The sequence below is a fragment of the Thamnophis sirtalis genome, unplaced genomic scaffold, assembly GCF_051295495.1.
Source record: "Thamnophis sirtalis isolate CommonGarterSnake01/CBP01778 unplaced genomic scaffold, rThaSir2_p1.2 scaffold_7, whole genome shotgun sequence".
NCBI lineage: Eukaryota > Metazoa > Chordata > Lepidosauria > Squamata > Natricidae > Thamnophis > Thamnophis sirtalis.
In genome coordinates, this window is record NW_028261387.1 from 46,644,855 (window position 1) to 46,671,218 (window position 26,364).

At 37.8% G+C, this 26,364-nt stretch overlaps 2 protein-coding genes across 3 annotated transcripts in view; one reads left to right on the top strand and one right to left on the bottom strand.

The window, feature by feature from the left end:
* The window catches only part of LOC148044637 (uncharacterized), a 34,016-nt gene extending 12,136 nt beyond the window's left edge, over nt 1–21,880 (top strand). Inside the window, exons 2-3 of the mRNA XM_087720806.1 lie at nt 18,312–18,419; nt 19,621–21,880. Of these exons, the coding sequence (XP_087576932.1) occupies nt 18,358–18,419; nt 19,621–20,008 (450 nt within the window). The 5' untranslated portion in view covers nt 18,312–18,357 and the 3' untranslated portion in view covers nt 20,009–21,880. The remainder of the gene's footprint in view (nt 1–18,311; nt 18,420–19,620) is intronic.
* SRSF3 (serine and arginine rich splicing factor 3) lies at nt 2,498–8,437 on the bottom strand. Of its 2 annotated transcripts, none has more exons than XR_015697308.1 (6): nt 8,242–8,437; nt 7,289–7,496; nt 6,497–6,631; nt 4,494–4,532; nt 3,460–3,788; nt 2,498–3,261 (listed from the first exon to the last, which is right to left on the bottom strand). XR_015697308.1 is itself a non-coding variant. In XM_014056583.2 (6 exons), exons 2-6 carry the CDS (start codon nt 7,492–7,494, stop codon nt 3,234–3,236), a joined length of 495 nt encoding a protein of 164 aa, XP_013912058.1. In that variant the 5' UTR covers nt 7,495–7,496; nt 8,242–8,435; the 3' UTR covers nt 2,498–3,233. The 2 variants fall into 2 exon arrangements, 1 of the variants encoding a protein (XP_013912058.1); XM_014056583.2 differs by having other exon boundaries at nt 3,460–3,546; nt 8,242–8,435.
* Nucleotides 21,881–26,364: the final 4,484 nt, after the last annotated feature.

Consider the following 26,364-nt stretch of genomic DNA (forward strand, 5'->3'; position numbering starts at 1 on the left):
TTGTTGATCCAATTAATTTAATGAAGTATATATTTAATAATTTCACTGGAAGAGTTGATTATTTTCTATAGACTTACTGACAAACTCCAAGCTGATTTAACTTCTCAAAAGCAAAAATACAACTATGCTTATGTTGCTGTTCCTCATCAAGTACTGAAGAGTAGCATCTCCTACTTCCTAGCTGAAACTGACAACTACAAAGTCACCAACTGATTCTGCTCAATGGTTACTGAGGTTACTATCAGTATCTCAACCTGTGATGAGCACAATTTTAAATTTATTTACATTTGATACAAGTACAACCTGAAGAAAATTACAAGTCTTGATTATAGTAACACAGGTTAGATGTAATTTTTCTGAGTCAGTATTCAAAATTAACTATAGTGCATTTGAGAGTATTAAAGTATAGTGACCACCTACACTATCATAGTCTATTTTAACTGAAGAAACTTTTATAACTGTACCACATACCTTATCCAAATACTGTATGATGACCATTTAGTATAATATAAGAGCCAAGGTGGCGCAGTGGTTAGGGTGCAGTACTGCAGGCCACTTCAGCTGACTGTTATCTGCAGTTCAGCAGTTCTAATCTCACTGGCTCAAGGTTGACTCAGCCTTCCATCCTTCCGAGGTGGGTGAAATGAGGACCCAGACTGTGGGGGCGATATGCTGACTCTGTAAACCGCTTAGAGAGGGCTGAAAGCCCTATGAAGCGGTATATAAGTCTAACTGCTATTGCTAATCTCCAAGTGCACACATTTTAAGATTAATTACTTTATATTATTTTTCCTATTAAAGGAAACTTAATTTAGCAATTAAAACTCCACCAGTTTTTGCTATCACATATTATACAGAGGATTCACAGAAGAAAGTTCCAGTAATCTAAAGGAGAAGATCCTTTCATAGATCTCAATGCTAATTGGGACAAGAACAACCAAGTAAACAATTGTTACTACTCTGCTTAGGCCAAATAACAAAATTATATACAGCTATTCCAAGAATATACCCATTTTTTTCTTGGATCTATTAAACATGTACCTGAATTACCAGAATTTATTGCACAATTCTTTCAGTGAGGCTCTGCAGTATATCCCCTACACAAGTTTCAGAACTTTATGTTTAGGGGAGATTTGCAAACTTAGATCAAATTTAACTAAGATATTCAAAAGAATAGAATATAAGAAGTTGCTTAGTTATTACATACTATTCCTTTAATAATTATAAAAATGACGAACTGGAATTCAGCATTTAGTTTCTTTTTTAAAAATGCAGCTTTGAGTTTGGGCTACTTCATCAAATGAATTTAACTATGTTAGGTGAGTTGACTTCCAACTCTTTCTACTAAGATTGCATTACTATACAATCGTGTGTGTGTGTGTGTGTGTGTGTGTAAATACTACCCCATCCTTGAGTCCCATAGTTTTACATATCCGGACACAGTAAAAATCACCCAATCCTTAGCAGTTCTTAAAAGCAGGTAATTTCAACTTCAGATGAACAACATGACATATTTACACCATGTCATTTATTATACAAAAAGAAAGCCAAAGGTGTACCTTCTTTTCACATAACTGTAAGGACCGACCATATTGTTCTTGGTAACCACAAAAAGGTGGCTGCCAGTATCTAACCTGAAACCCTAGAATTACCAGCTGGTCTCCCATCCAAGTACTAATCAGGTTCCCTAGATCCCCCCCCCCCAAAAAAAATCAGTCATCAGCTAGGTAGCAGCCAGTTACTTTTAAATGAATAATCTCATTACCTACTTTCAACTAGACATTCATTGTCTATAAGCTTAAAGTAGACCTATATGCAAAATAAGCAAAATCACATTTATTCTTCTCAGCTGTTCTTAAATGACATTTGAATTTATTAGCTGTGAACTAATAGTTTAAAGAGCTATTTCCACAATGGGTTACTAAAAGATGAGCTGTGCATGGAATGTTTTATGTCTGATATAACTTGACAGGGTATATTAAATCTTATGAAGTTCCTATTTGATATCCTTTGAAGACCATTAAACATTTAAGATCTTTACATTATTTTTAAAAAACATAAGAAGAAATTAAAACAGATTTATTTCCACTGGCATGGATTTAATTTAAATGCATGAGACCAATAAATATCTGGGTACAAAATCAATGTATATTTTGGCATTCAAATCACAAACCATCAAAGGCTTATGTGGATAAATATTGCATGCAATATTTAGGGGGAATTTTAAAGCTCTGTAAATGTAAGAAAAATATTTTTTTTATTAATTTTTACTTGCCGGGTTGCAAGCTAACTTTTGTTGTTAAACCTTGAATTTTTAATTACTCAAATATAAGAGTAATGGAAGACAGCATGCTAAGCCAAACAGCACTAGCGTTTGCTTGGAAGTTTGAATGTGCCTTCAAACTATTAAACATATTTTAATTACGTTATACCTAAGTCAACTTACATGTTTTATTTTGCACGAATGGTTGTCAAGATACAAGAGTTAAATCCTTAGAACGATTTGTAACAAAAACTTTAATCTCCAAGAGTTTACAGTGACAAGACAATGTATGCACAATGAGGAAAATTTCTATCTACAATGTACCCTTATACATATGTACTTATCCAAATTAACAGTTAATCTGCATTACAAATGTTTTAGCAGTAGTGCTCTACATAAAAAGATGTAATAATTAATTTGAATTTTGCACAATAATGGCAATTCTGGCATAAATCAGAACTCAAGACAGATTTAGAAAAAGGCTGGCTACAAGTTTTCAGTCTTCTTGTTTGCCATTAGTTTATTCTGGTCAATTAAGCCTCCACATTTCATACTGCAGAGATTGTCCATTCACAATTATAACAAATATTCATGATTTACATGTCTATGTGTTAATTTATTTTTTAGTTTACTTTTTGCAGATTCTAGAAAATGACTCAGCAGACTATGAACATTTGCTGCTGTAGGTTTATTGAAGATTTGTTTACCTCTGCAAGGTAACTGGCTAACATTAAAATAGTTTATGTTTAAGGGTACAATGTAGAACAGGTTTATTACACTTTGAATGATCTGCTCAAAACCATATACATTTTCACAACTATTACATGTCACCTGTTACAAAAAAAGAAATTGACAGCTAAAACATTTTTAAAATGCACCAAGCTTTATGAAGTCTTAAACAAAACAATGTTCTGTACATACTGTCTTCAGACCAAAATGTGACTTCCTGTACACCATTCTTCCTGAAGTTCTATTTCCTGTCATTTGACCTGGAACGGCTGGAGTATACACAAATGATTTAGATAAACAATGATAAATGGATATATTTTGATGTAATGTAAATATTATACAAGTTTAATTTACATTTGAATATTCAACTTGCCCTCTATATAGTCAAGCAATTTTTAAGGACAATACATTGTATTTTAACATATTTTTAAACACTCCAGTATTTGACAGTGTCCATATATTCTTACCTACGAGATCTGGAAAATGAACGGGAAGGCTTATGATTTCTCTCCCTCGAGAGTGATCTCTCTCTCCTTCTATCTCTAGAAAGGGACCTGTAAAGGAAATAGTATCATAAAGTTAGTTGCATCAAAAATCAGGTTCCAAAACAGCGTTCCCCACCCCACTTTTTGAGCACCAGGGACCAATTCTGTGGAGAGGTTTTTCCATGGATCAGAGGGGGCGTGGTTTTGCATGTCGCCTGCATCCCGCAAAAGGGGCTTTGCTTGTTTGCACAGCCAATTTCTGGCATGCCGTGGCCCGGTGTCGGTCCAAAGACCAGGGATTGGGACTTGTTCTAGAAGATAAGTATTTATCAGTCTCAAATAGAAAGAGTGCGCTAAATACTTTCAATTAACACTTGTGGCTGATGTATACATATACTGTTCTAGTGATTTAGAGCTGTGATATATTAAACTCTATCAATGCTTTAGAGTCATGCTTGGCAATCCCTAATAGATTCCATATGAATATTTAGTACCAGAAAGTCAAGGATGACTTCAGAATAAACTGTGAATAAAGTATTCAGCAAAAAATTAACAATTCAATTTAGATCTTTGGCAAGATATCTTATTCTGAAGCCTCCCAATTCAAAATTAAGTTTTCCCTCTTAACAAATTAAAAAATAGAAAAGATCAGTTTAAAAGGTTGTTTTAAAACTATTATATTATGTTCAGCTATGTCCTTCCATTCTGTACAGTCTTTCTCAACTTTGGCCACTTCAAAGGATGTGGATTTCAACTCCCAGAATTCCAGAGTCAGCAAGCTGCCTGGGTAGTTCTGAGATGTCAAGTCCACGTATCTTGAGATTGTTGTGCTTGAGAAACACTGATCTAAATGTACGGACCATTAGTGCTTTACAGTCCCCATTCCCAGATCTATAAAAGTAAGTCTGTTTGCATGACTTACTGAATTTGTGAAACATTTTCATGACACAGGGAATGTTTATTTGCATCTACGTACGAAATACTTTGGCAAGGCATAATCAGCCTCAACAATTTACCTGCTACGACTACGGGAAAAACTCCTCCTCCGTGGAGATCTGCAATCAAAAAAGAAAGGTGAGTATTTTCATCAATTCAACACAACTGAGGTGAGGTAATTCCCAACTTGTCAAGTCACTGTTGGGCCCAGTGAATGTGCCAAGATAAATGGCACCCATCGTCCAGCAAAATGGAAAGATTCAGGCATTAAAAAGACTCAGCGTGATCAGCATGTTTCCAGCCATGAGTTTGTTTTAACTAATACCATGTCATAGCAAACCTGTCTCCAATGCAGCACTTCCATCTCAACTAAATCCTCTGCCTAAAAGACTACACCAAAGTCCCACAAGTAGTTCCAAATTGGTATAACTAGTGTTTTGGAACCCATGCAAGGCAGAGTACCAAGTGAAAGACTAACGCACACAGTGACAATGACTAATTAGAGCTGCATCTGTGAATGTAATTTTTAACATGTCATAGTGTGTTTAGTCTAAAGAACCTTAGCTTGCCCAGTTTATCCCATAAAGTAATTGTTCTGAAATAGTTAGTAAAACAATTTAAAGGTGAAAGGAGGTGGCAGTTTTTTTGCAAGGAAAACCAAAGTTAGCAATTAAGTTTGCCCAACTCACATGCAAATATACTGCAGCTTAGTTATTTATATTAGATTCCTTAACACCCTTAAAAGTTTTATTCAAGCAACATATGTATGTTACCACGAAATTATGCACAGCCAGCCTTTGATTGAGAAAAAATAATTACTTATAAGCCGCTTACTCCTTATTTTAACCAGCAGTAAACTGTATAAGCAGGAAAAACTTACTAGTTTTTGGTTTCAACAAGCTAGAAATGGTGAGGTGAGGCTGCCGGACTGACTGCCAAGAAGAATTTGCTGAAAAGGTTTTGCCAGATGTTGCGTTGTATTTAGTTGGTTGGCGAAGGGGGTGTTGTGGATTTTTCCTGCTTTTTTGTTAGCCGAAGGCTGCTGCTGTAGTTGTTGTGAAGACATTTGGTAAATAAACAGCTGAGCTGATTGGCCGGGAATGTGTGGGCGGTCGAGGTGGCTGCTGCCGATTTGGTTAAGGTTGGAGAGAAGGCTGAGAGAAACAGCATGCTCGGGAACCAAAGGGCGGTGCAACCTGACGACTGGCCATGCCTGGGTCATGTGAAACGACACCAGCCAAGCTGAATGGGGCGCGCTGGTCACATGACGCTGAAAGGGCTAGTTGACTGGCTAATGCAGACTCAGAGGGTGGTGAGAAGAGACATGATGGTGACTCTGTAACGGGTTCATTTTTATTAATAAATGGACCAAAAAGCATAAAAAAATGAAAAACAAGCCATCAGTACAACCATCTAGCAGCTAACAAATACTCCTATTGTGTTCTACAGTGAAAGGGAACAGGTTTCATTATTTTGTACGGACTTTATTCATCTGCAATAGGTTGAGATCAGCCCTTGCAGAAATCAGGTTTTAAGTACTGAAGTGAGTATTTAACACTTCATCAATTATCCAGGTCAGAGATGCATTACCAAGCAATCTGCTTTTGTTTGGGGGAATTCATAACTGCAGAATTCAAATGAGGCAATAATATTTCAACAGACTTAATACAGTCGAAATTTAGCTGAGTAACTATTCATTGCTTCAAAATCCATAAAACAGTTGCCTGCTTAGCATCACTTGTGCTAAAGGAAAAGCAAACTGAGTGAAAAAATCCAAGCTGTTGTATGTTATGTTTATCAACAATGAAGCAAAAAAAAAAAAGGCTGAAGTACTGGGACAAAAAAGGGAAGTGACTAGATGAATATACCTCAGAAGAAAAGATGATAATCCACGTTAGAGGATACTATCAACTGGTACAGGTACCCAAGGACAGAAGCCAGTGCTCAATAAAGTGTATCCCTCTAACATCTGCTTAATGCTTTAGAATTTGGTGATTTGATAGACAGTGCAGGTTTTGAAGTCTATTTTGCCAAAATGGTAATACTGCCAACATCATTAATAAAGTTATTTCATCCTGGATACCTGCGGCGAGGTGGAGGGCTTCTCCTACGATAGTCATCTCGAGGTCGTCTACCCCATGAGGGAGGTGGGCCACGGTTCCGACTGCGTTTTTCACCATTGGAGAGCTCCACCCTGACACGACAGCCACACAATGTTCTGGGAAAGATCATGATTGATATTAATAGATTCAAGTCAAACAATTTAAGGACATGTGCTCTTACAGTTTCCTACACTAGGAGACAGGGAAGTTTTTCAACGTTTTAGACAATTCCTATCCTTACAGCCAGTGGTCAGAATAATCTGAACACTGAAACTTGCGAGCCAATCTATTCCCTTTGTTCCATTGCTCACATACAAGCTATTTAATTATTGCAGAATGCCAACAGCACAAATACAAAAATCCAAAATGTTATTTTTATTCACCTGTTTTCAGAATAAAGACTAATATTTAAAAAAATATATATGCAAATATAATTGCCAATAATATGGTTGGATTGAGTCATTATTCTGTAGCATTAAGAATGCTTAAAATTTTAAATGCTAAATCAAAATACCAAATGATAGAACATTTCAGTATTTCTAAAATCTGGTAACCATGAAAAAAAAAGCATCTTTTGACTTGCTTTCAAATTAAAATCTTCCCAAGCTAACAATTCATACATTGATCAGTACTTAGAACTACCTGCAAAAATTCCTTTACTTCAAATCCTTTTAAAGGAACATTTTAACATGTTGGTTTTTTCATTATTCATTCCATTCTTAAAAATCAGAATGCTCACTTGGGAGGTTTTCCAAGAAAATCATGAAGTTTACCTCCCATCTAGTTCTCTCACTGCATCTGCAGCATCCCGTGGATCTTCAAATTCAACAAAAGCAAAACCAGGGGGATTTCGAGCAACCCAGACGCTCCTCAGTGGTCCATAGTAGCCAAAAGCTCGTTCCAATTCAGTCTTGTTGCCATTGTTCCCAAGGTTTCCTACATAAACCTTGCAGTCCAGCGGGCACGAATCGCGATGCATCTCTGAAATTCATGCAAAAATGGTAATCAATATGGGCAAAAACGACAATCATAGCGGAAGGTAATCCACCTACCGTTTATCAAACAAGACAATCTTATAAATCGCACACGGCTTTATTAAAGATAACGCTGTGTTTTTTTTAAAAACTGTTGTGAACAATCAGCTTCCTAGCTGACAAAGGTTCAGGTTTATCGAAAATGTTCTGATGTCAGAAACCGATTCTGATGCAAGTTGAAATCCGAAAATGATCTGAAGGCGATTAACTAACTCAATATAAAATCAGTAATGTAAACCAGCAGCGACGTTTCCCCCTTTTGTTACATTTCTTCCCCAAATGCTGCTGTGCAAAGTACATATACCACCACATACTCTGGGAATGCCTTTCCTCAGGTAGGCAGGCAAGCACACCAGTTAAATAAACCTCGTGTTCGTCCACAAGGGAAACATTACACGTAGAAAATGGCGCGCCCTTTTTTAACCGCTTTTACCGTAATAGATTACGCTACGAGAGTCCCTCACAATCTCCGTCTCCCTTTGACAATCAACCCCGTTCACCTCGGGTGCGAGTACAGTTAAAAAAAAAAAAAAAACAGCCCATCAGTTCATCTCCTCTCTCCCACGTACGCGATCAATCCCTGGATCGCAGTATCTTTGACGCTATCCCGATCACACAAAATGGCGGCGGCTCTTTGTCCGCTAATACAACCGCGAGGCCTTCTACGCCGATCCAACCCCCCTTTCCCTCACCGGTTTCCTGGCAAAGAGTGTAAAAGACTCCCGGGAGCGGCTGCCAGTCTTTCCCTTCTTCGCCTCCCCTACGTCGTCCGGCAGCCCCGTGCCCCGTAAGCGCGGTCGGAGTCGCTTGTTTTCCCGCCAAGACTCGATTCCGCTGTCCCTTTTACTTCTCCCCCACTGGACAAAATGGCGGATGGCGCCTCCACACCCTGAGTTTATATACCGACTGCTCAACTGGCACGTGACGATAACATTCGCCAATAGCAAGACGCCTCCCTGATGATTGACTTTCTCCAGCGCCCTGCCCATTTCCCGGTGCACAATTCAGACTGAGAGTGCTGGTCGGAGGGCACAGCCGGTTCGCCATAGCAACCGTTATTGTAACCGCAAGGAAGTTGCGAGGGAGGGAAAGGAAGGAATAGGTGGTCCCGACAGTGTAGCCATGGAGGCCTAGGATGGAGCGACGATTAGATCGGTCGTGTTTTGCGCTAAGCGCTTTCTTGCGATGCATGAAGGCTCAAGGAGAGGGTTGGGTTGTTTTTTTCCAGGTACTCCATTCTTTCTGGGGAATAGTTATGTCCCAGTTGATGAGTGTTTTTGAATATCACGACTATGTAACGCTATCTTCACTACAAACAACATTGTGTTGCGGAAAAAGAGGTTGGGGGGTTGGGGAGTTATGTTTATCCAGACCTGACTTTCCAAACCTTGTAATGTTACAGCTTTGTTCGAATACTGTTGATTCAGCGCTGAATGAAAGTCACTTCGTTCTACATACTTTTTAAAAATTATACCTTGCAACGGAAAACTTTTTTTAAATAAGGAAAACAATGATTAATACATAATTTCTCGTTTCCAGGCTATATTGCTAACTGGCCAAGCATCTTGCTCCTATGTATATTTAATTTGGTTTTTATTGGTTTTACTGTTTTTATTACTTTAAAATGTTTAATATATTTTTTTGAATTGTAAGCTGCTCAGAATCATTGATAATAGCAACTACAGAAATTGAACAAAAAAATAAAAATAAATATTTTGTGCTAATGATTTAATGTATTTGAACTCTAATCAGAATATGAAAACAATTTCAAGGATCAAAACACCCAATTAAAGCGAAGCGTTCATACAATTTTCAGTGGAACCACCTTGCTCTGGTTATCTTTGGACTAAGATGACATGAAAAGAAGCTAAAAAAAATTAAGTTTTTTAATAATTTACTTTTGTGCCAACCGACTCCTAGCAGAAAAGAAGCAACAAATGTTCACTTCAACAAATCATCAAATGGAAGCTTTGATGATTTGTAAGGAAAGGGGCCTCTGAGGTAATGAAGGAGTCACACATGCTGGGAGAAGTGGCAAAGTGGGAAAACTCCAATTTATGAGGAAGAGTTGTGACAGTTGAGGGTTTGGACTATTGCATCAATAGGGTTTCTCTACCTTTTCCATGATGAACTCTGCCTTGGATTCTGTAAAACAAAACTATTTCACCCGACAACAGTTTTTCCTGCAGTACACAACTTAATGTTGAAGTTTTTCCTGTAGTACACAAATTAATGTTGACGTTTTTCCTGCAGTTCACAACTTAATGTTGAAGTTTTTCCTGCAGTACATAACTTAAATGTTGAAATTTTTCCTGCAGTACACAACTTAATGTTGATATTTTTTGTGCAGTATACAACTTAATGTTGAAGGCTAATGCCCAGGTATTTCTACATCTGAATAGTTGATATGCAGATTTAAAACCCCACCCCAGTCCTTTCTCTTTTTGCCTGATGCATTTGTTAAAGGCCAAACATGCAGCAAGTCAGTGGGGTACCTGCTTTGTTCTTTTGGCAAGATACAAACTCCTGTCTCCAGTTCCAATATACCACAGCAGGCCTCTGGAAGACATTACAGTAGTCCTTCACTTACAATAATTCATTTAGTGACTGTTCGAAGTTACTCCACCACTGAAAATAATGACTTATGACCATTCTTCACACTTATGACCATTGTGCATCCTCATGGTCACATGATCAAAATTCAGAAACTTGGGAACTGACCTCTATAACAGTTGCAATGTGTCAGGATCATGTGATCATCTCTTGCGACTTGACAAGCAAAATCAATGGGGAAGCCAGAGTCATTTAACAACCATATTATTAACTGCAGTGATTAACAACTGTGGCAAGATAGATTGTAAAATGAGGCAAAATTCACTTAACAAATGTTTAGCTCAGCAATAAATTTTGGGCTCAATTGTGCTCGTAAGTTGAGGACTACCTGTATTGTCATTACCTACATTTATGCAACTTGCTAAATTGTGACTCACAGTTTAAAATTAGTGAGCTGATTTTATAATTTATTACATTATAAAATGTTTTTGAACTATAATACATCCTGTAGTTTCCTTTGGATATGTGAATGCAACAACTGAGAATTGTTATTATGATTTAGAATAACACAAATAAATCATAACTTTTAGCTTCTATAGTTTGAGCTCTAGACCATACCTTTGCTGTTCGAAAAACATTTCTTTTGGTTAATTTTAACTATTGTTCCAAAAAAGGTTGTGTAACTTGTAAATATCCTTTCAAGGAACCTATGTGGCTGATGTCTTATATATTTTGCTCTAAAATGATAGTTTGCAGCAATGTGTCTTAACTATTCCTCTGAAGGAATATTAAAAAAAAACCAATGATATAAATGTGCTACTGGAATTCAAAGAGGAGATAGTATAAATGGGTGGTTGTTTTCGGAGAAGTATCCTGGTACTTCTTTTGAGGTTAACTGGTTTACACAATATAAGTAGGACTTGGTTGACCTTAGCATACCCAAATTGGTGGGTTCTTCCATGAGGATGTGTTTTTCATTTTTTATGTCTTTTTTGGAATTTTAAGCTTGTCTGGGGTTTCCCCCCCCCCCCCTTCCTGGTCTAGGCACATACTGTAGCTAGTGCACTGGTGTAGTATCACGAATATCTCCATCTTTCTCCAAGTGCTGATTTTCTCATACCAGATTTTGGAGAGGTCTTCCCATCCACGCTAGCATTGATAATATTTTTTATCAATGTGCAAAGTGAAATGATGGAAAAAATCTGGATAATCAGTAGATGGAAGTAAATAGTCTTTTGCATCCTTCTCTATGATTACAGTCCAACCTAATAATGGATATTCTTGCCCCTGGTCTTTAGTATACAGTGGAATACCATATGCAAGTGAGTAGCTCAAGTATAGAATATAGTACGGTATATACTTTGGCATAGTGTCATATACATGTGAACTTGTTGCACTTTGCCATCTAGCGGTGAGTTAAATAAATCTGTTTGCCTTTCTGATGATGATAATAGTTTCATTTTTTTGCTTTCATTGTTTCCCGTGTTCAACAATTTGGATATAGGTGCCCTACTTCGGATATAGCTGCCCTATTATATTTCATCATCTCCATCACAGTAGTTTCCTAGTATTTTTTATGATGCAGAGAATTTGAAGTAATGTCTAATTATCAGGAAGATATACAAATTGTTTTAGCAATGGGACATTCTCAAATCACATTGTATTCAACACAATGTCATTTAATAATCCCATTTTCTTTCTTGCTTACTTGGTCAATTGGGACTGTAAATAATTTATTTTTTTATATAAAATTCTTCTGCAGTTTTTTGGGAGGGATGTATTTTTTCAGTTTCACTCCCTCTAGTACCAGTTGTCAAAATAATTTACAATTATTGTTATAGGTAGTTCTTGTCTTACAATCATTCAATTAGTGACCATCCAACGTTACAATGGCAATGATTAAAAAAGTGACTTATGAATGGTCCTCACAGTCAAATGATCAAAATTTGGATATTTGGCAACCGAAATGTATTTACAATATTTGCAATGTCCCAGGGTCATGTGATCTCCATTTGCAATGTTCCCACCCAGCTTTTGACAAGCAAAGTCAATGGGAGAAACTGGATTCACTTAACAACTATGTGATTCACTTAAACACTGCAGTGAGTTGCTTAACAATTGTGGCGAAAAAGGTGGTAAAATTGCCCATGGCTCACTTAACAGCCAGCTTGGCTAGTAACAGAAATTCTCGTCCTATTTGTAATTGCAAATTGAGAACTGTAATCATATTATGCTACCTTTCTTCTTCTTTTTTCTATTCTGGAGCATTATCCCTATTTTTATCATAGCCTTCTTTGCTTGTGCACTCACATCTTGATGCCTCTCTGGCAGTAATCTTTGCTCTTCTGGATTCATTTCTTTTAATAGCTAAAGGTTCACTATGTAATTATTGTCCTTTACCACTGTAACTATATTTAGATATCTGTAATTAAAGTAATTGACTTCTTCCTTACATTATTTTTGCTTTCATTTCTCCTGATGTCTGAGATGCTTTTGTCTGCTCAACCACCGCAGTACTTTTATAAATAAGCATGACAGCCTTTTTCTGAGAATACTCAAGACACAATTTTAAAAATCCAAACATATTTATCAGCCCCAAAAGATTACTTTCTCTTTCTGACATGTATAACACATCAAAAACATGGGTAACTTCACTGGAAAAGGTTTGCCTAATTTAAGAAGTATATTATTAAACTGAAACATATTAAGGAGAGCATGAAAAAAGATAATGAAAGCTCTAAAAGTTAATAGCTATGGAGAGGTCTAAAGAATTGCACAATGTTAGCCAAGAAAAAATATTTAAAAAATAGCAGTTACTGTATCTTCAGAGTGTGAAGGATTTTCACATTAAAGATGAAGCAAATTTGGATTTTCAGATCAGAAAAATAGGATTTGAACTAATAGGTATATAGTATTCAAAAATAAATTTTATTTAAACTATAACCTCTTTGCCAATAAAAGAGATTGCCTCAAATAGTGGACACCCTGTCAGGGATAGTGGAGCTGTTGGTTTTCTGTTTCATTGAGAAAATGGATTTTATGGTTTTGAGGTCACAATCTAGAACTCTTATTATTGCTGACTCTACTTAATTGCAGAAGTTGGTGATAGTTTTCTAATTCAAATTTCCATATTACAAAATAATATATATATATATATATATATATGTTTTTATTTGTGCTGATAAATAAATAAAGGAAGACTAGTATAGATCTATTTCAAGCTATTTAGCTCTCATCAGCTAGCCATATCCTTACTGGGATTCGAACCTGTGCTCTATTGCCTCCCAGGCAGGGAGTTAACCATTTGAGCTACAGAGAACGACTCCTTTTATCAGCCAGCAAGGGTGGGAGGTATATACTTAAAGTCACAACCCCTGGTATGCCCAAGTGTGGGAGGAAGGTCACACTTCCACTCTCTGTCATTAGGCTCGTCACAAGAGTCCATCCAGACAGAAACCCAATATTTTTACTGTTGCCTTTGTTATATTTGTGTTTTTATTTGTGCTGATAAATAAATAAAGGAAGACTAGTATAGATCTATTTCAAGCTATTTAGCTCTCATCAGCTAGCCATATCCTTACTGGGATTCGAACCTGTGCTCTATTGCCTCCCAGGCAGGGAGTTAACCATTTGAGCTACAGAGAATATATACACACATACATACATACATACATACATACATACATATACACACACACATATACATATACATACATATACATACACATACACACACACACACATATATATATACACACACACACACACATATATACACACACACACACACACACACACATATATATGTGTGTGTGTGTGTGTGTGTGTGTGTGTGTGTGTGTGTGTGTGTGTATGTATAAATAGAAGGCATATATAACAGTAAACTTTGCCTCCATAATGTTTTCCTCCATGCTAACTAGCTTTCCTTAGTGCAATCTTGTGTAGATGGAGTTTACATTTATTTTTGGTGAATCCAGCCTAAACAAAGGCCCATCAAAAGTTGTTAGCAAACAGCACACACTCCAAATCACATATACATTTGTAATGTTTTGCCACTAATATTTCATGACACATATTTCTAGTCACTCTGGAGAAGTTTTAAGAGTCACAGGTTGCCTTCTCCTTACCCTAAAATTTGCAATCACATTAAAGCTGAGAAATTAGTTTTTGAAATCCAGAATGGAGATTTTGGGGTGGATTATGACAGTTAATGCTAGCTTTAAAGAAATCTAGTCTGTGTGGTTGTCAATTCTAACAGAAGGGTTACATATGAACTGTTTTACAGTACTACCAGTTACTACAACCAACTGAACCTCTGGTATACAATTTGGACTAACCTAATAGGGTTTAGAAATCCTATTATATTAAATTGTATATTTGAAAAATCAAATTTTAAAACCATTTTATTGTCTATCCATTTAATACTTTTTCTGATGGTAATCTTCTATATTTTCATTTGAGCCACTACAAAGTACCGAAATGAACAGCAAATACTTTTCAGCGAAGCAAGACATTTTTTTGCCCAGCATAGGAAGCCAAAACTGGGAATCATTAGGCTTTCATTTTTGCCTGGCTGATTTTGGTCTAATAGGAATATCACCAGTGGTGGGTTTCAATTTTGTTTACTACCGGTTTGCTCGTGTGTGCGTGCAATACTTCTGCGCATGCGCAGAAGTGTCCGCGTGGATGAGTGGAGTATCCCAGCACCGCCACTACCTGTTGTCCGATCTGGGCCGAACCAGGAGCAACCCACCCTGAGTATTACCACATTGTGAAGCATCCATAATTTCTTTAGTGCAGAAATTAAAAATGCTGGACAGACCCAGTCTCTGAATCTGGAACTATTTTGATCTTTCCTTGAATGCACTTTCTCAAATATAACAAAAGAGTAGCCATGGCAGTGCATTTGGCCCATGACAGAATGCATGACGTGGTCAGTATCTTCCAGTTTCTCCACTTGACATGCAGTTGCTCAGATGAATGGAAACATAATTCTTAAAATAATTGCTGTTTCCTTTCAATTCATCTCCATTAAACGAAGGCAATCATAAAGTTGAACAGCAAATTAGATCAGATGTTTTTGACTTGACTTTGTCTAGTGTTGATTAGTCTGTGAACATGTAACTAGGTAGTTCTTCTTTCACAAAGAAAGAATTTATCTTTATGGGTACCCTGGAAACTAAAGAGAAATAATAAAATTAACCAACTTTTTGCAAGTACCAATTTAGCCATTTTTATTTAAAAGTTTTAATTGGGTCCAGTTTTTAACTTTTTCAATAAATGGCTTTTATGCCAACAGCTGACAATTAGGCTACAATATTAGAACCCTTAAGTGAAGTTAAGAAGCATGATGTCAAGAAATATAAAAAATCCTAGACTATGCTACCAGGCCTGGGTTGCAAAATTAAGTTTATCACAAGATATCAAGAAGTTATGTATCCTGTATCCCTTTGCTGTCATCTATAGATTGTCTGGGGTTTGGCAGCCCAGATCTGATAGCCCTATCTAGACCAAGGGAAGAAGATGAAGTTGTATACATATTAATATTTATTTATTTTGTTTCTTTTTTGCCTCTTTCATTAAATAATCTGAATTTAAAATTTCATCATAATGTGTACTTATTTACTGTGTGAAGTTTGTTTGCTTAAACATGATTTACTATGTAAACAATAAATGTCTATAAATTACGCTATAAACTATGGTTTACAAAGTGTAATAACTCTCATTTTTCTTTTGCTGTCTCACACTTATTTATTGGTACCTTTAAAAAGAACCCACTCAATTGATCAATATGCAGTGGGAAACCTTTGGTGGCTGGAGTCTACATGTTATAGAAGGCTGAGAGGAAGGGGGACTTCTGTGTTGTAGATTTAGATTTAGATTTAGATTTAGATTTAGTTTATTTGTATGCCGCCCTTCTCCGGGAGGGACTCAGGGCGGCGAACAACTCGGAGGGGGAAAGGAAACATAAAACACACTACACATGGTTAAAATAAACAAGAATCATACAGCCATACAGGTCGAGAGGGGAGGAGAACTCATCAACCCCAGGCCTGCCGGCACAGCCAGGTTTTGACGGCTTTCCGGAAGGCCTGGAGAGAGGTGAGGGTCCGAATCTCCGCGGGGAGTTCATTCCAAAGGGCCGGAGCTGCCACAGAGAAGGCCCTCCCACGGGTGGTAGCCAGGTGGCATTGGCTGGTGGACGGAACCCGTAGGAGGCCAACCCTGTGTGATCTAACGGGTCTTTGGGAGGTAATTGGCAGCAGGCGGTCTCACAAGTTGTAATGAGATGGAGAGTGGCTTCTCCTTGTCTCTTGGTCTAGGAAGGATAGGGCATTGCTGTTTGTTTAAGTAATTTAAGTCTCATTGTGGGGCTTACACTATAATCACTCTATTTGCTCATCTCAAAATCATACTACTGATTTTCAACTATTATGACAGGGGTCCATAACCCCCAGGCTGCAGCCCACTATCAGACCGTGGCCTATTCAAAACCAGGCCCCATGAGTAGAGGGCTGGCATGCACTTGTACAGCCTGGTTCTTCTCTGTCTCCCACCAGGACACCAAGCCACAAAAGGCTGGGGACGAGGGGTGAAATTCAGCAGGTCCTGACAGGTTCTGGAGAGCCGTTAGTGGAAATTTTGAGTAGTACTGAGAACCGGCAAATACCACCTCTGGCTGGTCCCAGAGTGGGGAGGGAATGGGGATTTTGCACTATCCTTCTCCTGACACGCCCACCAAGCCACACCCACAGAACCGGTAGTAAAATATTTGAATTTCACCACTGCTGGGGACCACTGTATTATGACACACCAAAATCTAGTAGCACAAATAATGAGAATGCAAGGGGTTTGAAACTCTGAAGATATGAACTGCCTTCCCTTACTCTTAACACATGTCTGTTAGCATTCATTGATACTGATTTTGAAATACATGTCAAAAGGTGTCCAACATTTTTTCCCAGTTTATTTATTTATTTATTAAATTTTTATTCTCCCTTTCACCCTCACAAGGTGAGCCTGGGTAGTTTACAAGTTATAAGAATAACAAGAAGAATAAAATAGAACAAGAATAATTAAAATATAAAAATATTAAAAATTACTCAGATTAACTCATTGTTAAAAACTGTACTAAAAGTACAGTTCTAAACTATTCTAAGTGAGCTAAGAGATGGATGAGATGGGGGTGAGGTCCTTCTTATTCCCGTTTGACTGAATTGTGCACTCCATGATTAAAACAAAAAAATCACCCATGACTTGTTATTGACTCAGTTATTGTACTATTTTATGATCCTATAAAGAAACAATATTGCAGTATCAAATATTTGGTAATATTTCAAACTAATGATATCCTAATGTCTCAATCACTAATAAGGGTATATAAGTAAAAAAAATTCCTTCCGGATTAATTGACTTCAGACAGAACACGTATTTCATTTATAAAAGGGCAGGGGGGAAGGTCTTATGGAATATGATGCACAGCACAGCTCATACCTATTGTTCATGAGGCACAGAATAAGTATAAAAACAGCTCTGAAGAATTATTCTGCAGTGTGGAGCAAGTTCACCGGAGTCCAAGTAGCATCAATAGACTCCAGCAGGTCAGCCTGATATACTTCAGTAGAAGATATACAATAGTGAGTATTGCGTATAAATCATTTACAAAATTCATCAATAAGTGATTAGTATTCTTTAAAATTTGAACTATTATCTTGTATTGTTCATCAAGCCTTTTTTGGGGGGGGCAAATCATTGCATTTGCTTTATGGTTTCTGAAGTATAGTGTTTTATAGGCATCTGTACTTGGTTTTCCTCTATGATATGATCCTTCCCTAACTTGACTATGCCGGCTGGCAATGGGTGCTGAATTTGAAATAAATCTGGGCAGTATTTACATGAGGAAGTCTGTAACCAATTAAATATATACATTTTTTAATGAAAGGAATAATAGGAATGTATTTAATAACTGCTTTATTTTGTCTTAAATACAAATAACATGTAAATCAAATGTGATGGTTTTGTAATATTGAACTGATACTGTCATTCTTATGGTACTAGTATTACTTGATTGATATACATTAAAGCAATGTGAAAGATCAATTACCTTTACCTCTTTTTGATTGATATATATTTATTCTTATTAGCAGTTATTTAAAGATGGCATGTTATAATTGTACTTCAAAGATTATAATTTCATCTCATTGAAAAGTTTGCAGGACCGAAAAAAGATTTCCTTATCACAAAAACATCTACAAATGGCAAAAATTTTATCCATCTTTTTTCTTGCTTGCTTTGCAACATGTCAAGAAACAGAAAAGTAAGAATTTCATATAGTATTACATAATGTATTTTCTCTTGTTTTGCCTCTTGCATGTGAAATTAACCGTTAAAATGTAATGATACCAGTATTTTACTAGTTAAAATTGAAGAAAAAAATTAAAGCAGGAATTTAATGTTATCTTTTTCAAAGTTATTTTTCATTTAAAAATTGGTGACATTTTCTTTTGAAGGCAAAGTTATCCTGTAGCAAGAAAGTAGCAAAAATACAGTAAATGTAAGACTCTTCTGGTATTCTGTTAATTCAAGAGAGGATTTGGAGAGCATCAAAGGGAATCATAGGTACTGATGCTGAATACTTTGAGTCAGACTGAAAGCTCACATTTAACCTTCTGAATTCAGAACCAAACTAGACTTGATGCATTAAGAGGCTGAGATTTCTAATTCTTCCAGCCATTCTTTCTCAACTTAGCCCAGCTAACTTCAAAGGGTTGCCATTGTGGAGAAGATAGCAGGAGGGAGCATTATGTAGACCCCTTTGAATTAACCAGAAGCAAGGCAGAATATCAACCTAAATTAAACAATCAACAACATACAGTATTTCCATTTGAAATTTTGGAAGGCCATTAAATGCTTAAGCAAGGAGTTGGATGGAATATGACAGTGATGGTGAACCTTTTTGGCACAAAGTGCCCAAATTGAAATGTGTGGGCATGTGTCGTTGTGCCAGAGTGCCGGAAACCCGAAGACCAGCTGGCTGGCATGTGCATACCTGTTTTTTCCTGACATTTTTTTGGCCCTTTTCAGGCTGTTTTTGGCACAAACGGCCCGACAAACAGCCTGAAAACAACCCAACAAACAGCTTGTGTTTTGCCATTTTCAGGCCGTTTTAAGGGCTTTTTCAGGTCATTTTTTGGCTGTTTTTGGCCATTTTCAGGCCGTTTTCCATCCCTCTAGCACCTGCGAAGACATAATACGCCAGAAACAAGAAGAGTAGCTTGCAACGTGCATGTGCCCACAGAGAGGGCTCGGCGTGCCACCTCTTTCATGAGTGCCATAGGTTCGTCATCACGGTAATATGACAACAGAATGCAATGCTGTGTTCTTCTGTGTTCAAAGTCTTAATCTTTTCATCTTCCTTTGTTAAGTCTGTATCAGAAAGTGAAAGAGACTGGAAATGTTTTGTTTTTCCATTCTAAATATGCTTCTGCTTCTCAAGATACTGATTTTTCATATTTCAGTAAAAGATCTGTGACAGAACACCAGCTGCTGAACGACAGAGGAAGAAGCCTTCAAGGTTTAAAGCGACTCATGTGGCTCCATAATGCCATGGGGGGAGTGCATACAGCTAGTGGCCGAGACCTCTCCCAAGCACATGTCCTGCTGACCTCAAAGGAGCAAGATCTCTCAGATCTCTATGATACCATGGATAGAGAAGAAATGTCTGATATGATGGAGCCTTTATTGGTAGAGCTCCTGGGGAGGGACACACCTTTTACCAAAATACCAAAAGTAAATCTGCTGCACTATCTTAAGAATGGAAAAGGCCATCAGCTCCTGCAAGATCTTTCTGATTTATTTCAAAAGGAAAGCCAAGATGGCAAAAGAAATCTTAATGCTCAGATGTAGATTTCTAATCCCAGCTCATTGTCTGTGTCTATTACATCACCTGAATTATGTACTTATGTTCTGAGTTAGGACAGAAATAAAATAATGCTGTAATTAGACATGCATGTTTCTGCCATTTATTACTTCTTCTCAGTTTTTACAAACAGTAAGGATTAGAATACTTCACATTTCTAATTTAAGACAATGGGCCTACTATGAGAGTTTGCTTCTACTGGTTGCACTCAAGAAAAAATGAACAGATTTTAAATAAAATTACTGGAATAATCAATTGAATCAAAAATAATTGGAACTACTTCTGTATAAAGAAACCATTGAAGTATATTTGTGGAAGAATTACTTTGAATTAATTGGCTGTAATTTTCCAAATTGTTAAAAGTTAAAAAAATGATATCCAAGCGTTCTTGAGTCTTTAAAGACTAGTTCCATGAAAAAAGGCATTTACATGTTCCAATGATAGAAATACTGAATGGAATGTGAAATGACAGAAGAAACAGAACATGTGTTATCTTCACCAATCAAATAAAAATACAAGATAATATTCAGCTTTCTGGGCTTTCACTCAAATAGGAATGTAGGCTTGTTTTCTCATCTAAGACAAAAGCAACTTATCCTTAATGGGAGAGTTAATCAATTGGGTTTGATTATCAGTCAAGAATAGTGCTTTGCTAATGTTAATGCTGTAGATGCTTCATAACCATCATAACATTAATAACACAAGTAACCTAATTCTGATTAATGTATTGGACGTATATGTGACCAAACTGCTTGCTAGGTCCATTGTGCATGGCAATATTTTTCAGGAGTCTAGCTGAATGCCTATTAGATGGTGTTAAGCATAAATCTGTTTCTTACTTTTGGGACATTGCATATATTTTTGGCACCTTTTCAGAGAATCTCTTGACATACATCACAATTAGATTAAACATCTGTGTTTCTTTGTGCTAATAATAAAGGTTGGGGTTTCTCAGTTTCTAGTTTATTTGGAAATAGACTAATAATGTGCTCCATGATACTCATCAAGATTTATTTCACATAAACAGAGAAAAATTAACTCTTGGCATTTTATTTTTGAGACAAGAAAACATACAGGACCAGTTCCATACATTCTGAAGGAGTCATAAAAGACACGAGCACATAATAAGCTAATATGTCTGAGTAATGCACACTCTACAATTGCTAAAATATATGCATCAAGTAAAAATGTATTATTGGTATAGTTCAGTTTTTATGGACAAAAAAATAACACAAAATGTACCTTTGTTATAGCTCACCAAAGTGTCACAAAAAAGCATCTTCAATTTTAAAAAAATAAGAGATGATACAAAAACAGTGAAGTGGAAAATGAATTCTAGATGTAATTGCTGTGATAGTTCACACTCAGTGAGCGAGCTAGTTGAAGGTGTTACAGTTATCAGGTGATACTATTCTGGAATTTTTTAAAAAAATCAGGTGTTAACACTTCATTTTATGGCTTTTCAACTTTTTGCTGAAGATTGGGTACAATGTATGGCATGTGTGTAATCCTTCATTTCCATAAATAGAAAGGCCTGTCATATCATGAACATGAACATTTTTGGAAGATTTTGCTTGGTCCCTAATAATGGAACTGCCCCTCTATAAAGTTTGGATTTATTTTTCTTCATGGACCAAGAGATCTCTCTATTATTATGCAACCAAAAATATAAATGTTCTGTTATTATACATGTAATAGACAAACTCTAGTTAAGTCACATATTTGTCATAAGAAAATGTCGATAAAGATTCTGTGGTATTGTGAAATATGTAAACTTACTTGCTCTTTATGTAGAACATATCATAAAGACATTATTCTTTTGTAAATTGAAAAAATAAAGCAAGTTTTAAAAATGTTAATGTGGAATTCGAGATTCCTGTCAAAATGCTCTAAGAAAATGTCTTCTGACAAAAAGGATGAGAGGATGGCTACCCCAGTAATATGTGTGTTTTTTCTTACAGTTATTATAAGAATATTGAACTTTAGATAGATTTAGCCAAATGATTTTTCATCTAAGTGTTACATTCTATTCAGGGTGTCAGCAACTTTGTGGTACCATAAAGAAACAGAATTAACAGGCATACTTTTACCAGACTAGCTAATAGTAAAACATTTTAAAAGCTTTTTCAAAAAAATGACATTACAATTGGATCCTATATTTTAAATCTAGTTTAATAGTTACCTGATCGATGAATAAAGTAGCCAAACCTTATTTAAAAATTATCTAGAAGTGCTTTGGATTTCATGTGAGCACAAGTGCAGCATCTCATTACTATTAAGGAAGCCCAACATCTGTGTGAGCTAGAAAGAAAACATTCATCTTGAAATTTGCTGCATTATGCAAAGTCCAAAGTACTTCTTAATAATTTCTGAACTTCACTTTATTATTTATGTTTGCTCTGATTAAACAGTTACTTAGATACAGCCAACGTATGATAGATGATTATTCCTTATATGCTATTTATAGTTGTTATGTAGAGAAGTTATACTAATATGACCTAGCAGTTTTTCTTTTCTTGACTGATGAGATCCTTGAATTGGATCCAATCATCTACAGATTGGAGAAGTCTGCTGTTGTCCATTGAGTCATTTCATTAAATGTCTATCTTGGAAAGAAAATTACCACATGAAAAAAATGATAATTCTATGTTCTTCCAAGGATGTCAATCTGTGTTTTAATGAAGTGATATTTTTAAATTCTAAGGTAATAGTCATATTCATCCATTGCAAAAAAACAACCACAATAACAACTAAATGCTGGAGCAAGTTTAAAACTATAGCTTTTTCTATCTGGGCATAATTTTACATCAGGATTCACTGCATATGATATCCACCAATCACTCTTACTAATGTGTGGTGGTCCTAGTGGGTAATTGGAGTTTTTACAGCTTTACAGAATGAGCCATCTGTTAAAATTTAATCCACAGAATGGGTGGGAGTTTTTCACTCCTGCTTTATTGGATTTAATCGTGTTGACCAGAAACTGCAGATTATTTATTTGGTAGATAGATATTGTCTGTCAGTGATGCATAGAATTTGATTTGCCTATTAATTTGTATTGATAAAAATGTCCCAACTGACAGACTGTACAAACCATGTGAATTGAATCTTAACCCATGGATTAGATGCTGAGGCTTCTCAATGAAAAATAACAAGGTCTGTTATGTGTGGAAATCTTGAGCACATATCTATGAAAGTGCAGATGACAGCAAGTATGATGGTATATTAATTTACATGGTGCTGTTCTATTTTGTTTTGTTTTGCCTGAGGACAATTCTGCACTGCTCAACTTGTTCTTGAGGACTAGAACAAGCTGTTATGGATCAGGGCTGAAAACAATACATAGTATTAGTGTGTGTTGTGGTTCATTGATTGCTAGAAAGGAACTTTCCCTTCACCAATCAGATGAAAGCAGACTGTAATGTGAACTTTGCTGTACCTGTTGCAGCAGTGACTGGGTCTCTAGCACAACTGTACTGGAGATGATTCCCCCGGCTTAAAGCCATGGCAACAATTTTGTGTGATCCATGATACACTGATTTTAATGTACCTTCCTTCCTCTAGTGGCTACTCCTCAACCCCTGGGGATACTGTGCTCATTGGAGGCTGGTCTGTTTGTACTTTTTGAAGGCAAATCCCTGCTGGACACCAGGCACTCTCTGCACTTGAGGGGTAGTGGTAAGAGATTGAAGTACATAACTGCTGCAATGAATTGGTTATGGAAGACTTTTGATAAGATTAATTGACAACGGCATGCATCTTGACTTCCTGGGAACTGATACCTCTGCAAATTGCTTCATTGTCAGGATGTCCGGGATCCTGTCCATGGATGGCAAGACACAGAACGATCTAAGGTAGCTATTCATAAAATGGCTGGTTGCCATGCAGCAAGTGTCTGCCTGGATTACAATCCATTTCGAAGTACACCAAGCACTTTTAAGCTTAGCGGTACCATCGACACAACTCATCCATGCTTTACAAACCTACTATGACAGATCCAAAGGTCTACACCATGTATTCTGCTGAACTGTCCTCCTTTCCCCATTAGATTATAGTTAGTCTGGCTGTCCATGTTGACCTTTTTTCACTGGTGATTCATCATTTGTCTCTAAACGATAAGTTTCATGCATACTATGCTGTATGAGGAAGATACTCAGTAATACAACAATCCAAACATGAGAATTGTAACTACCCTTGCATAAGGTTGGAACTTCAACATTAGCCAGTCCCCTGTTCAGCATCCTCAACATCCACATCTTCCTTTGACAGTTGTGCTTATGCATCTACCACTTCATACAGTAGTGTGATTGGTTGTTTCCCAACATTTCCTGCAAGCTGCTGTAGGTCTCACATCAGGAGAAAGAAAAGTGTTTCAGTCATTTGACTAAACCACTTGGTAGTGTTTTCTGAAGTACATGTTTAGTCAGAGAACAGCTGGGGAACGTATCAGAATATATGAAAACAGGAAAACTCAAGTTGCATTTCTGGTCTTTCAACCATCTGCAAAAGTATGTTTGGGGAAGAGAGCTGTATAATTGTCCCAAATACTCTGTAATGGTGTGTGCCCACACACACCAGTGGTTGAAAGCAGCCCAGTAGATGGTTTCCTGTGCAAATCAGGTGTCTTCTCAGTCCAACAGTAAAAACCACAATGGCAATCTGCTAGGCAATCAGATAAGATGCAAGTCAATGAGTCTGTAGTATTTAAGAACAGCTGGCTAGATCCCACCCAATAGAGAATAGTTATAGTTATAGTTTATTGGTCTTGTATGCCGCCCACTCCCGAAGGACTCCGGGTGGCTTACAATAAAAAGGGGAAGGGGATAAATAGACAAAACAATTTAAAATACACAACATTCATAGTTACCGTGGGGCTGGATACTTCAACAGCCCCCCGGCCTGCCGGAGCAGCCAGGACTTAGTGGCTTTGCGGAAGGCTGGGAGAGTAGTAAGGGTCCGGATCTCCGCGGGGAGCTCGTTCCAGAGGGCTGGAGCTGCAACAGAGAAGGCTCTCCCCTGGGGGGTCACCAGCCGACATTGGCTGGCAGATGGAATCCGGAGAAGGCCTAGTCTGTGCGATCTGATCAGTCTTTGGGAGGTAATTGGCAGGAGGCGGTCTCTCAGGTACCCAGGTCCGATGCCATGTAGGGCTTTATAAGTAACGACTAGCACCTTGAAGCGAGTCCGGAGACTAATGGGTAGCCAGTGCAGCTCGCGGAGGATAGGTGTAACATGGGTGTACCTGGGTGCACCCACAATCGCTCGCACGGCTGCGTTCTGGACTAGCTGAAGTCTTCGAACACTCTTCAAGGGCAGCCCCATGTAGAGCGCGTTACAGTAATCCAGTCTTGAGGTCAAGAGGGCGTGAGTGACTATCTGAAGGGCCTCCCGGTCCAGGTAGGGTCGCAATTGGTGCACTGGGCAAAGGTCCCCCTGGTCACAGCCGACAAATGGTGTTCTAAAGTCAGCTGTGGATCCAGGAGGACTCCCAAATTGCGAACCCTCTCTGAGGGGCATATAATTTCACCCCCCAGCCTGAGAGATGGAATAATTGGCCAATCTTTGGGAGGGAACATCAATAGCCACTCGGTCTTGTCAGGATTGAGTGCAAGCTTGTTCATACCCATCCAGACCCTGACAGCCTCCAGGCACTGGCACATCACTTCTACCGCTTCAATGAGTTGGCACGGGGCGGACAGATACAACTGCGTATCGTCCGCGTATTGATGGTATTTAATCCCGTGCTGGCGTATGATCTCACCCAGCGGCTTCATGTAAACGTTAAATAGGAGGGGGGACAGGACCGAACCCTGCGGCATCCCATAATTGAGGGGCCTTGGGGTCGACCTCTGCCCTCCGACCAACACCGACTGCGACCTGTCTGAGAGGTAGGAGGAGAACCACCGAAGGACGGTGCCTCCCACTCCCACCTCCCACAACCGTCGCAGAAGGATACCATGGTCGATGGTATCGAAGGCCGCTGAGAGGTCAAGGAGCACAAGGATAGAGGGGTGACCCCTATCCCTGGCTCGCCAGAGATCATCGGTCAGCGCAACCAAAGCAGTTTCCATGCTGTAACCAGGCCTGAAACCTGACTGAAAGGAATCCAGATAATCGGTTTCATCCAAGGACCGTTGGAGTTGAAAGGCCACCACTTTCTCAACAACCTTTCCTACAAAGGGCCGGTTGGAGACTGGACGATAGTTACTCACAATGGCTGGGTCCAGAGAAGGTTTCTTCAGGAGGGGTCTCACCACCGCATCCTTTAGGAGGAGCGGGAAAATTCCCTCCCGGAGAGGTGTTAACTATCATCTGGATCCAGCCAGGTGTCACCTCCCTGCTG